The sequence below is a fragment of the Varroa jacobsoni genome, unplaced genomic scaffold, assembly GCF_002532875.2.
Source record: "Varroa jacobsoni isolate VJ856 unplaced genomic scaffold, vjacob_1.0 scaffold_158, whole genome shotgun sequence".
Classification (NCBI taxonomy): Eukaryota; Metazoa; Arthropoda; class Arachnida; order Mesostigmata; family Varroidae; genus Varroa; species Varroa jacobsoni.
Window position 1 is genome coordinate 79,589 of NW_019213060.1, and position 13,705 is coordinate 93,293.

Consider the following 13,705-nt stretch of genomic DNA (forward strand, 5'->3'; position numbering starts at 1 on the left):
ATGCCCCCAACCTGAAGCGGAAAAGATTTTGACGGCAGCCGATATTGCCTGAGGAATTAAGGAACGACGATTATGTAAAGTACTGTGATTTGAACAAGTTTCCTATGATACATATTGTGTCGTAGACGGTGTAAATATGTGTCTGCATTACATGAGAACTTGCTCGCCGGGTAAAGTTAATTTCAGATTTTTTATTATAGGTTCGGTGTGTCTGTAACATGACTTTTTTATAAATATCTATAAGATGTTTGGATGTTCACAGGTAAACATTTGACCATTGACGCTATTAAAATTATTAAAACAGAATCTCAGATTGAAAAAATCACTCCGCCTATTTCTGTTAGGAAAAGTAAACAGACGACCCTGGCAATGTAAAAAGTATACATTTGCTAGGTATCAACAGAGTGCATTTTTTCTGGCAACGGCTGAGGCCGTAGGAAGGCTGGTCTAGGCTCGAATCGGGGCGTAAACACATCGTTTCATGTTGGGAGCTAATTGTTTGATAGATCAGCTAACGGCGGTACCGGACCGAAGATCGAAAGCATTTACTAGTTACACTATAAAACATTACTTTAGATATCTGTATAGTTGCGAAATATGTTCACGCCTGGCTAGAGCCTAGAGTGTTCCCGAGTATTCTCGAGGAGCACATGGAAACTACACGGCTTAGAGCTCGAGTGCCTATGCCTTGTAGCTTTATCTAGTAACTAACAAACGACTCCTGAACTAAAAGACAGTGGACTACTAGCAGCCTGGGGCGGACCTGGGAAAAGCAGGAAGCATTTGTCCTTGATCTCCTACAAATAAACCGGCCAAAGCACTAACGCTAGAGAAGGATATCTACATTTTTTCTTGATGTAGCAAAAATATAATTACAGATTTGTGCGATTGCTATAGAACGCGAACTAAGTAAATCATACAACGTAAAGTCCCACATTGGGAGGGTACGTTAGTGGCTAAATCAAATTTCAAACAAGGCGCGCTTATCTGAACTCTGTAAGAAACGATAAAGATTACAAGAAAAACTGACATTGTTAAACGCTGCAGTAGTAGAACTTGCTATCCTAAGAACGACAAACAGCGCTACCGATACAGAATAGCACAGAGATGTCGAGCCATGTACTTTACTTGGCTGGAATACAACTCAAACTGTAATATTTATTATATATGGATATTTAATGAGCGTATCTGATTTCTATTTAGCGGCGGCTTCCGGCACGATGAAAGATCAGACAAATTCCTGTCGTTTTAACGCAATCATAAACAAGTACACAATACTAAACAAATGGCCATAAGTCCGTCTTTTTATTTACATTGTCCATCCGCATAATATCGAAGAGGACCCTGGTCTGTTTAGTCACTATAGGACCTTTGAGTTCAATTAGAAGCAGGATAAAATAAGATCTCTTCTGGCTTCGTATATAAATGTTTGTTTGAAAAAGATTGAATTTGTACTAACATGACTCTATCAGAAAATAGGCGCATGCTTTGAAACAAGTTACGAAATTATAATGGTGCACACCTGCTGTCCTGCTAAAATAATAACGATAATTCGACTTGATATACTGCGGCGATAGAGCTAGAGACTACCATTTCTATTGAAGACCAAGTGAATAATTCAAAAGTTACCAGGTTGAACGTAAACAGCCCTTGACCATAGGAGATTATCCGATACAAAGCGGCCGGATGTTTTGGAAAAAACGGAAATAAAGCAGGATGAACATCATCGATAGATGAGAAGAGATCTTTTGTAGCTTTGACTGACAGAAAAGTTATTCAGGACGTCGCACAGGTTCGTCTTAAACAGTTAATATTAACTTCTTAACTGACGTGAACGCCTAATACAGTCACAACTAAGATGGAGGATTTTCGCGTCATATCGTGCCAGTCTATTTGTATCTGCATCAGAGGGGTAGAGGGTATTACAGGCCGACTATTTAGAAGACGCGGGTAATCAAAATAGGTGAAGCCGTTCTTTGATGCCTAAGCAATATACAATAGAACTTCCAAAGCACTAGGCACAGAAGCAGTACAATTATACCTTAAGATACATTTATGCCCTCGAAAGGTTCTGAAGAAAGTCATTAACGATTCCAAATGGAGCAACTCTGACTGGATAAATAGCTAAGCCTTTACTTTAAACAATAGATCGATTTGAAATTAGAGTCGAATAAAAAGATCTATGCCGTCGTTGACAAACAGTCGCGTCGCTGGAGTTATAAAAGGGCCTTTGTCACATAGTTAGGGAATGCCGGTAAGACGAACGGCGGATCGGTGAGATACAAAGCGATCGCATTTGCAGTGAGGATTCGCTATAACAAATACCTGGCCTGACTGTTTTCTAGGTAAATTTGCTGTAAGTAAATATTATATAGAGATATACATACACGTATTGAATAAAGAGTACCAATCACTAAGCAATATATGAGAGTGGTTTACCCAAATGAGGCGATGAGTACATCATTTTTCGGAGGGAACTAGCCCAAATCCTTTGAATATATTGCGAACTATGTCGAAGTATCTACAAACCGTTCGTCTAGATTAAGAGATTAGTTAACTGGGGGGTGGACGAAGTGGTCGGCTAAGCTACAAGTTCAAAGTATCTTTGAGTGCGAAAGGGGCCGCTACAAAGAGTATGACTTTATAACTCGATGGCTGCGGAACTATCTATGTTTGTAACGGTGTTCCTCAGAAAACGCAGTCGATCGACCAGGCGTCGTAGAGTCGTAACGAGGGTTCGACCGTGTTACGACAAATCCTGAACAACTGTCAGCCAGGAATCACCGCGTTTCTGGCTTATTGTTGTCAAGAAGTAGTTGAAAGCGCAAACGGCTGTGGGCTGTACGTTAGGACATACGTCCGGGTGTTACGGCCCGTACCAGGAATCTTCAGTGCTTCCATCGCTATTGCTGTGTAACGGAACAAGTAACATTTGCACAGAGGTACCGCTCCCGTTATATATATATACATATATATATATGTATATATATATAACGACTACTTGTTTTTAATGTAGTACATCCATTCCCCTGTCGCGCGCTTCCGAGAATAAAGTCGACTTCCTTTTGAATAATATTGCCAATAATATCACCAACTATTTTATTAATAATAGATATAGAAACTATCATGCACAAACGTGTCCTGTAAATATGATGGAGACGATACGGGTTATTTTTCTACACAAGTCGTTGCTTAACTTGTTCTTAAGCGACCAAATCAAATGTGTTACATGAACGGCGTTTCATATATTCATCTGCGCCACAGAGCCTTTCGAGACCATTTACTGAGTGACTTCGCGGTATATGATTGTCTTCTAGGATCGTTCTCGCTTAGGGTCAATCAGGCATAATGAGGCACTTGCCTTTAGAAATTATATCCATGTCTATATCGATTAATAACGAAATGGTTAATACTATAATATGTTATTTTAATGGTAATGGCCATGTGTTCATTCAGTTAAATAGACAAATGCTCAAAATGTGCACCCAAACAGTAATCGAGGGCTGGCCACACTTTGGGATCGTCCATACACATTTCAGTAGTATTTATAATAGACTGAAAAACGTTTTTGTTTTCAGTGGATTGATCCAACGGTTCAGGCGCCGCTGCCGACTCTGCTAGCTACATTGGTATAGGAAAAATTTGTTAGATTGGTAAAAGACTGAGTGGCATTTTTAACTTCGCCATATTCTAATTTACTCTTATTGTTGTAGGCATGACTACCATTCATGTAAAAGCCATAGCTGCCAATGGCAGCCTGAGAACCTTTGTCTTGTTGCTCATAAGGCCAGTTTGGAATCGCCGAACGCTGCCTGAAATGAACAGGAGTCGACGAATACGACATAGAGGATGAATGTGGCCCGTCTGCAACCAAATAGATTATAATGGCCTATTGAATGGTCTGTTATGCAATGTGCTACATAAAAGCGTTCTATGAAAATCACGGCAACACGACAGTGCACTGAGACAGCATATAGATTATCTTTGCAGTTTTCACAGATTTTGACTACAGGGTTGATTTAACTAAAAGCATAGAAAGAGTCCAACATAGAACATACATTGGCCAAGATACCAGCTTGGTTCGCAGTGCAGACTTGTAAGCGCGTGGCCAGTCGTCAGTGGGGCATACGATCGGCTTTTGTGAATACTATCGTAGGCGTCTCCTTTTTGCGGAACGTGGTTCGTCTCTTCGATGCCGTTAGAACTGTTTGCCTGAGGTAATAGTAATCTCGAAAGCTCGAACGGGTTTAAAGATGACGACGTCGTGACCAACGAGTTCAACGTACCCTCATGTGAGAAGCTATTTTGAACCATGGACAAAAGACAAATTTCCGAGACTTTATTATCGTTTTAACCCTTCGTTTTCCTTTTCTGACAGTGCTATAGGAGAAAATTAGGTTAGCTTCCTGTTGTTTTTACGTAATAAGAACGAATAATGCTTAGTAAATACTGAAAATTGGCTGTTGCTCTAAAAATTCCTTTTCACACATTTCTACGTCTTACAGCTATAATACTAGTCTTGCTCTATAATTATCGTTCGTTTTCAAACATCATCAATGAATCTGAACGCATCAATTACATGCGCTCATTAATCTCATCCAACTTACTTAAGGGGTCTCTTAGTTTCTGAGAAGACCGCGTTGCGTAGCGACTCCAGCGCATGACAGCTGGGATTTCGCAATATTCGATATACGTCCATAAGAAGATCTATCCTACTTTCAGGGCCTTTAGCCTCCAGCTTCCAGCTCCGCGAGTCGCGAGATGGCCGGACCGTCAATGATATCTCAAACGGGTACAATATCGTAGTGAAACCAGCCGCCAGTGAGATAGCATGATACAGGCCTATGCAAGCATTACATAAGTTGCACGTTCTAGTTTATTTAATGAATGTTATACGCTCACAGCTAAACACCTTTTTTTACTAAGAATGTAGAAATCGTATAGATTGTTAGTTATTGTAGATCGAGATGAAATAGTAAATTAATACAGCCCTAAAATTTTTCAAGCCGATTTGTGTGAAATTGCCATATTCAACAGCTAATACAGCTTATTGTATTTAGCGACATTTTAGCACGCCAGCATCGGTTTGGCACGCATCCGTTACTTCAGGTGCGCGCTGTTTGACCCAATGTAGTTGATTTTGGAGAAAGGCATTCATTTGAAGATTGAAGAAGGTTGATTTTCTTAAAAGGTCGATATTAACTTATCTCATAAGATAGGTCTTGTTTCGATTTAGTAAAATACGATCTGCTCGATTTCTATTTAAGGTACCTGCTGTTCAAAGTAAATAAGTGTCACTTTATAGATATTGTACCGTTAAACGTGAGCTATACAAACAAGGGAGGCTGGTAGGCAAGATGGCGCGATAAACTCTTTTTGTAGATAGATCCCGTTCGACGTATGCCTTGTCGATATAGCAGAAGCTCACGGAGAAGCATGGATTGTTATTTTCAATCATATTGATTAGTGAGCAGAAAGCCGGGATATATGCGTTGTTTTCTAATGCACATGACCCAATGCATCGGCAGGGATAGACATGTTATTTTGTTTGCATTTACCCATGCAAAATCCATTAAAGGATTATCCTCTCACAAAAATATACAATTTCGCTACTCTTGTTAGCTTTTACGCTTGGACTCACCCGGATCCAAAATCTCGATATCACCATTAGGTTTTTGTGCAGATACTGCCGATGTTAGCGTCTCTGGCGACAAAACCCCGAGGTTTTGGAGTGCCTGCAACTCGTCGAAAGAAAGAGACAGCGTTTTTTTGGGTTGCCGTAAATTCAAATGCACTTCTTCGGAAAGGCCCCGATCTTCTGTCAACGCGCAGCTGAATGCACCTCGTTGTGCGTCTGTGATGCATTTCATCTGTGTAGAACCTTCACCCTCAGTCGAGAAAGGGACTCGGCTATCGTCACTATCTTTTCGTTGACCGAACATAGCAGATTTGCCATTGGACTCTGGAATCTGTATGAGCACAACGACCGGCAAGAGATCCATAAATGCTAGCCATGCACGGTAAACATTTTCCACTTTACCGACTATCCTCACGGTATAAATATGTTGAGACGTGTCCGATCTGCCGGCGACGATGCTGAATTGCGTGCGTGTCTCGTCCATGATCGCTTGAATCTTTGTGCCGTTATTTCCATACGTGAATTGCACATACTGACTCGTCACTTCGATTCCCAACTCGACGTTGGGCGGAGGCTTTCCAGGACGCAGAAGGGCATTCAGCTGTTGGATGCCCTCGCATATCCGTACAATATTCCTGCGACCACCCCGAACCGTGACCATTGCATAAGGGATATATCCGCGTAGTCGATTGGTAGCGACGTTTGGTAGCCACGTAATCGTCATTCGGTACTCATTCTGTAAGGTCTGTAAGCAATAGTTGGTAGTTGCTGATGCCGAAAAATTTTAACAGTGAGCTAGCGTTGTCCGAATAATATTCTATGAAACTAACTACATTTTAAATGATTCGTGATTTATTGCTGTCACAGTATCTGGCTTCTCAACTTGGTTTGCTTTCAACAGGGCAGTGTGTTCATATTTGGGGCAATGTTCAACATACTATTCTTAATTTTTTATGGTAGCACAGAGCTGCTGGAAGAGTCAAAGAAGATAGAATTCATCCGCGCTGCACAATTTATTATTCAATGAGCTTTTCATTAGTGGCAATATTTTGTACACTACTTTTTGTTTAGCGGCAATATATTCCTAATATATATATACTATATTCTCCGAAATCTACGAAGAAAAAAAGATTATTAATTGACTCATATCATAAATAGAGCTTTCCGTTTGTTTTAATAGCATTTTAAGGTGCCTTAAGTTACCGGTTGTGCTGCTAGTATGCAGTAGGTTTTAAATCAAATTTCTGGAACCTGTAATAAATACTCGTAGTCTATATATAGTAGTAGTTCTATAGTACACATAAGGCATTATATAATAATGAAGAATCCTGTTTATAGATAACGGTTATACGTTGGAGAATGACTCAAGCGTCCTAAATAGAATGAATTCTTTTTTTACTGGACTTATTCACTATTCGATAGGGCATATTCAATAAAACAAATTTGCCCGAATTGATGTATTGTAAAAACTACCAATTCTCATTTTGTACTCAGCTTTCAGTGTACATAATTTACTCATTTAGGATTACTTCTAACCCTTCAGAGTTTCTGTGCTAAACTCACTCATTACTTTTTCAATGGAATAACTATAAATCAATAGATTGATAGGTCATACATTATTGACAATGAAATGCCAGTCAATGTTCTCGGGAACGTCATCTGCATGCAGTTAATTTGGACTTTGCCTTACAAGCCTACCTCAATCATTTGTCTAATTTTTGGCCTGAGCTCTGACACTGTTCCATCAGACGCAACAGGAGAAAACGTGGCGTTCCTATATTCCTCTTCATTGATTTCAAAAGCAAAGGAAATCGGCAGTAGCTCGCGAATCCTCTGACGAGCCTCGACAACGGCTTCGGGTGTGCCAGACACGGACACCTGCAACTCCGATAATAGTCAAATATCCATACATAACTCGTCTATTGTGCACGTATACACTGCGACAGTATACATTAGTGGCGCTTTATTTTGATCTTATGTTGGTCTAGGCGCCTTAAAGGTTTATTTATTTTAATAGTTTACAAACGGCGTCATAAACCGTCATACGCAGTTCTAAGTTGAGCCTAATCTAAATAGTTTGTTTATCTCAAAGAATTAGCCGTTCTTAAGGGCTAATTTTTTGAAGTGAAACGGACATGAAAACTACAATACAGTTAGAAAAAGCGCTCTGTGTAAGATTTTCTCCTTGAGTTCATAATACTTGCCCTTACTTTTTGAAAGAGGTGGTCTTCTAGCAACTATTTTGATAAAAGTTATTTAGGTTTGTTTGACTTCCTTAAGGCAGCACCTTCTGCTTTTATCAATCGTTTAGATTAGACACGTACAATGGAATGATTTGCAGTACGAAACAGGCTACACTAACGCTAAAGGATGATCATTGACATCATCGAGGTGCGCGAAAAGTTGTACAATCCAGTGTTTTATCGGAAGAAATTCGGGTGGAACTTGCGACGATCAATCTTTACCGTTCGGACTATGAGGCGCTTACTTGGTTGCTTTTCTCACAGCGATCGTTCTTGTTCGAATCAGGAAAGTGGATCTGACATCCGGTGGCTCGCATTGCCCCCTGAACTCCTTTGCCTTTACGTCCTATGATGAAAGAGTGATCTGAGAATGACACGTCCATCTTCAAAGTTACTCGATTTTCGTTGCCGGCCTACATTGAAAACGGTGTTAAGCCAGAGATTACACAGCATACCACCGTTTAATTTTACTGATACCTTTATATTAAGTAGTTACTATGATATTTATAAGATTTTGTCCACATATCGAATAAAAGCTGGACCGATTTATCATTGAAGCGGAGCGTTACTCAGTTACTGCACCTGCTTTGATCCCCTTATCCAGCTAATGCGTCCTTTCAAAGTCTTGTCCTATATAATCCTTTACGGCTTATGAAACCAGAAGAATAATTTTGAACAATTTCGTTTTAACGCGTTTAATTAAGTTAACAGTCTTCATAAACAAGCGTATCATAAGAATCGTAAAGCTATATTTTAGGCCTTTACACATTGTTTTAATAGCGCTATCCGTAATCAGCTTTAACAGTGGAAACGTCTCATAGTTACAATAAAATTCATATAGCAGAACATTATGTACTAACGTTGCTACGAAGAATTTTTGTAGTTTCTTCACGGGCGATATCAACCTGCTCCTGGTTACCTGTAGTCTGAATAAAGAAATCAAATCGTTTCCGGCTATGTGACTTGTAATCTGTTTGGTGACTGTGATCTTCCAGCACCAAAGGAGATCCAGGGATTAATGAATATGAGGCTGTTTCCTTAATTGGTACAACTGGAGAGGAAGTTTCGTAGCATGTGACGACCTGGCAAATATCATCTTCGTTCATAATTGACATCATCGAAGAGTTACCAACGTTACTATTTTGCGCGTACGATACCAGTTGATGATGCGACGAAGCTCTACCATTACGTCGTTGCATAGTTACTTTGATTTGTGTTCCGGAAATTTGTTTTAGAAAACGTTTAAACTCTTTAGCCAGCACACCATCTGAAATTTACAATCATTAGTAAGGGACTCATCTGTAATATCTGCGTTGCCTGGAGTGAACTAATTTGATTAAGTCTCTAGGGCGATCCAATACTATAAGCCATATGACACTTTTTTTCCTTTGATTTTATTTTGAAAAGTTGTATGCATGTGCTGTACAAAGTATTGAAACAGTGTTCAATCGGCAAAAAAAAAAACACTAAAAATTATCCTGGTAGAATTTTCCTTATCGTGTCATTTTCTTATTTGGTGAGGGTCAAGCGTCAACATCGTTATTTTTTTTCATTCATTCTGTAGAATGTCGTAACTGTTTGGTTTATATAACAAAATGTTCTATTTCTAAAGATGGATGGCAAAAAAAACTTTGAGCTATTACTATTGGTTCTGTACAGAGCTTGTAAACATAGTGAAGTAAGCTTGGATAAGTGCAATATACACAGCGAACCACCTTTGAAATAAATGTTAGATAAGTCATAGTTTTTTTTGACATTAAGAATTGGTCAGTGTTATAAATGCACGTTTATCTCACTTAATTTGGTGCTCCTGACTTCAAAATTTCCTACAATTATTCAGTGTTATTGAGACACGGGATCCAAATATACACCGTCATTTATTTTTTCGATGAATGAAAGCATTTTTTGTCGTTTGATTATATTGCATAAGCATTACTTTAAAATCGTTAGTTAGATCATTAAACAATCACAGAACAGGTTATTTCCTTTGTTTATAAGGGAAATACCTTCTTCGACAATCGATCCGATTTTCCGTTGAAAGGATTTCTCTTGTTCCAGCTGCATAGATCTCGAAGAACAAACAAGCTTATGTGAAAATGTATCAAGAATCTTCAACAGTACTCCAACTACCGGGCCAGTTTTAGAAGTATCAATAATATTAATCACACTGGCCCGCTGCTGCGCATTTCCATAGCAATGTTGAAGGCTTAAAAACATGTAAGGTGGTTTAGGCGCGAAATTCAAATAGCTGGGAAATACAGTTTGTGGAGTACAAACAGAGTCGAAACAACAATACGGGGTAAAGCAGCTGAACTGGGGCAAACGTTGGCGGTTAGTTTGTCGTAATGGGCATACGCTCATCCGCTATTGTTGATATCAGATAAAAGCCACTTTCACAACAGAACAACAAATTTATCATGGTCAAAAAACAGTATATCATTTTCTGAATTAGAGGGAGATTAGCTAGAGAGAGAGGTTCATTCTTCCTGCCCTGGATAGACCCCATCAAAATTAGAAACTGCCTTTTTCCCGAAATTGACGGTATACGTTCGTCCATTTGGCTTTCGAAATAATCGGGAAATGATTCTGATAGATTTTTATAGAACCAAATAAAATTTAGGTTCAAATGGCTCGAAAATTCACCAAGTGACTTAACAAAGTATTTTTGATACACCCTGATTTTTACTATAGAAATTAACAGCTGTTTTAGAAAGGCAAGTATCAGTTGCTAATTGGGTCTTCACACCCCTACTTCCACCTTTCAGATTTTTTGGCCGTTTTAAGCCTTTGCACTTTTTAGGTATGTAGCGTACTTGACGGCATGTTGTTAACGAGTTCTTAACAGTGGTTATTATAATGCTAGCAACGGATAAAAAAAGGGGAATTTAAGAATTGACAAGGGTTAAATAGCGATTATATGCAATGAACGCTACAGACAAAGAATGACACTTTTGTCACATTTTGTTAAAATTCTATATTTATTTAGATATAATTTTAACGGTGTTGAGACGCTGTGCATGTTGTTGGCTTAATTACAAAACCGTCACCTACTGCACATTTTTTTTTTTTTTTGCAAATTTTAGCACCGTTTCTAATTGTAAGCACACCGTGTCAGCGAAATGAATATCTCTCTTATGCGAGATGCCGTATGGCCGTAATCTTTGCAGAGCTGCGAGTTGACTTTAGCCTTAAGTTAAATTTAAGTAAGACAGCCGTTAACCGAACCATGTATCGATAATCCGTGCGGATACATGGTTCAGTTATCATATATATTATATACATGGTATATGACGGATAGCTCGAAGCTTGAATCAATTTCGAAGAATTAGGTACCTGACTCGACAGAGACGTCGCGTCTCAAAGCAGTATTGTTATCAAAACATCGTCTCCATGTAAATAGGAAACCATAGCTTACAGTGTCATGTATGCTTCTACGAGGCCCGCGCTGAGTCACCTATCGTAGTAGAAGAGTGCGCAGTACATTAGAGCTCCATAAAAACATGTGAGGCCAGGAAGGTATTGAAGTTAACTACTCGTGTCATCATCAACTTCGTACGGGTGCTGAAATCTACGAGGCGATAAAAATGCTCTCTGTTGCTTCAAACACTGTGTTTACAACAGACATGCCAGGCTGCTTCCGCTTCATATCGACCATCAAATATACACTAGGTCAATACCCCTGTTATGAGACGGGCTGTGTACATAATATGCTGGGTTCATGGCTGATAAAACAAGTAAAAATTAAGTTAACCGAACTACCGCCATGGAACTAGGACAACGCCGCAGTCATTTGAACAGATAGCAACGATCCCAAATCGTTAACGTCTACTTGGGTGCGAGATTTGTTAGTGATATCATTTCATAGTTTCTGTTGTTAATGTATTCGCCAAACTGTTTATTCAGTTTATTATTTGTTATTTGGCGACTAAGTATAACGCGACTTTCCGCAACAACAGCCGTATGCCATCCGCTGACCGTAATTGATGTATATACATATATATCATATATTTATACATATATATCGGCATCACTAGCGACTTTAAAGGAGCACTCAGACTGTGCTTCAATTACTACAACTCAAACGACCTAAGAAAAAACCTATCTTTCCTATGTGTGGGTAATTTCGTGGCAGCTGGATTGTGCATAAACAACTATTTTCGATACGGTAAGACTGTTTTCGCACACCCCATATCGTGCTTTTGACTGGAACCAAGGCAAACGTTTTTTTTTTTAAGAGTGTTTAAATACGGGCGGCATAAGGGCAAGCCTATTTCGTGCAGCCCGAATATGGGAATAGACCTTGACATGACCGGCTCTGCCAAGGCCGCTACCCACTAATTATCAAGCGTTCCTTTATGCTTCACTTCAGACCTATTCGGGTCCTCACTTAAATACCGACTAACCTAAACGGATTTGTCCATATTCAAGCGTGCCGATGTCATCGTCCTATCGGTTCTCTCCATCACGACACAGTGGTCATTTTGTATCCAAAAGAGAAAGACAATAATTCTCCTAAAATCACACGTAGCATATTTTTAGATTTATAGTAAACCAAAACATAGCGCTGAAATCTCCAAGTAAATCACAGGTACATTAGGCCTGAAGACCTATCACAAGAGCATACACATACAGACTGCAAACCCGAACAGCTGAAACGTAGCCTGTTCTACTTGGCTGATTCCTTCAGAATCATTTACTCCAGTTTTACTTCCGAATCCTTTTTCAAGAATATTTCTAAATATGTTTTTACTTATAGCTACAGCGATGTGCTGCTAAGAAGTACTCAAGTTAACCAAGTTTCCTGGGCAGTCCTTCGGATCTGGCTGCTATCTATTTATCGGAATTAAAGCTGTAATACACTAGGCTAGCTAGGGCGCTAAGGAAAAGAAATCGACCGACCGACCGGTAGTAATAAATCAATCGTTTGTGTCCAACTGAATTTTATTTTAGGGACACGTGCGATGATCTAGGTACGAAATCGATCGTAGTGACACCTCGCTTCGTGCTTGAGGGAACCATCCGTCTGAAGCAATGCCTAAAGATTGCACTCGCCCCAGATATAAAGCCCGAAACATTCAGGTCAGAGTTTGTATCGTATGTATGATAAAATTATGTATAACGGCTCCCTTTCTACCCGTTCGATCGGGCTCTGTCGCTCGCTATAAATAAATAGCCTATTAGGCTTCAACTAAACAAGCCTACATCTAAGAACTCTCGTCTATAAATGAAAAAAGACTATTGTAACTTTGAGAATGATTATAGCTGTTTCAGATGGCCAATTTCTGTGGACATTTCTCGAAGTCAGTCGGAATAGATTAAGGATATAAAATATGTTTTATTTCCGGATGTTCGACTCGTTTAACCATGCAAGCCCCTGCAGGATTTACATACACAATTGCGGCATATTTGGCGTTTAACATCGAAGCCTTTAATCAACGCCCCGTACATTTATACACCCCTTTTGAGTTGGACTTTTGTTGTTGTTGTTGTTGTTTGTCAAGCTGACAAACGAGAGAAATCGGTTAATATATTGATACAATAAAATCACAAATAATTTACTTACCCGGTAATTGTGACAGAAATGAATAAGAACGATTAGACTATGAAATTATTTCTTCCGTATCATTTGAACACATCCACCCATATACACTGTACTATTGGATTGACTTGTACCGTTAGAGAGCTGCTCGAACAGCCTACCGATCAGCTCAACACACTTCCCCTTATATTGTTGTTGTTGTCCCTGGTGCTCGTCACAACACAGTTTGTAATATTCGGCTCCGTGCGGCGTCGCCATCGAGACCAAACAATCTGTGTCCCGTTC

The 13,705-nt window shown here is 39.4% G+C and overlaps 1 protein-coding gene across 5 annotated transcripts; it reads right to left on the reverse strand.

Moving 5' to 3' along the window:
• Positions 1-1,278: 1,278 nt before the first annotated feature.
• On the reverse strand, positions 1,279-13,582 carry LOC111270222 (protein bicaudal C homolog 1). Of its 5 annotated transcripts, none has more exons than XM_086972425.1 (9): positions 13,445-13,522; positions 11,215-11,335; positions 8,742-9,148; positions 8,127-8,294; positions 7,337-7,516; positions 5,642-6,383; positions 4,608-4,842; positions 4,059-4,300; positions 1,279-3,864 (listed from the first exon to the last, which is right to left on the reverse strand). In XM_086972425.1, the coding sequence occupies exons 3-9, from the start codon at positions 9,078-9,080 to the stop codon at positions 3,596-3,598; spliced, it is 2,175 nt and encodes a 724-aa protein (XP_086828551.1). In that variant the 5' UTR covers positions 9,081-9,148; positions 11,215-11,335; positions 13,445-13,522; the 3' UTR covers positions 1,279-3,595. The 5 variants fall into 5 exon arrangements, with proteins under 5 accessions (XP_086828551.1, XP_086828556.1, XP_086828558.1 ...); XM_086972430.1 differs by lacking the exon at positions 11,215-11,335 and adding an exon at positions 12,285-12,393 and having other exon boundaries at positions 13,445-13,513; XM_086972432.1 differs by lacking the exon at positions 11,215-11,335 and having other exon boundaries at positions 13,445-13,582.
• Between the last annotated feature and the right edge of the window lie 123 nt (positions 13,583-13,705).

What these genes read in the sequence shown, in the direction of transcription:
- LOC111270222 (XM_086972432.1), bottom strand. Translation starts at nt 9,080, where the DNA reads ATGCAACGACGTAATGGTAGAGCTTCGTCGCATCATCAACTGGTATCG. An exon ending in GAAACTAAGAGACCCCTTAA is followed by an intron (nt 4,301 to 4,607) that starts GTAAGTTGGATG and finishes GGTTCAAAATAG; the next exon opens with CTTCTCACATGAGGGTACGT. An exon ending in AAGCTGGTATCTTGGCCAAT is followed by an intron (nt 3,865 to 4,058) that starts GTATGTTCTATG and finishes ATTTGGTTGCAG; the next exon opens with ACGGGCCACATTCATCCTCT.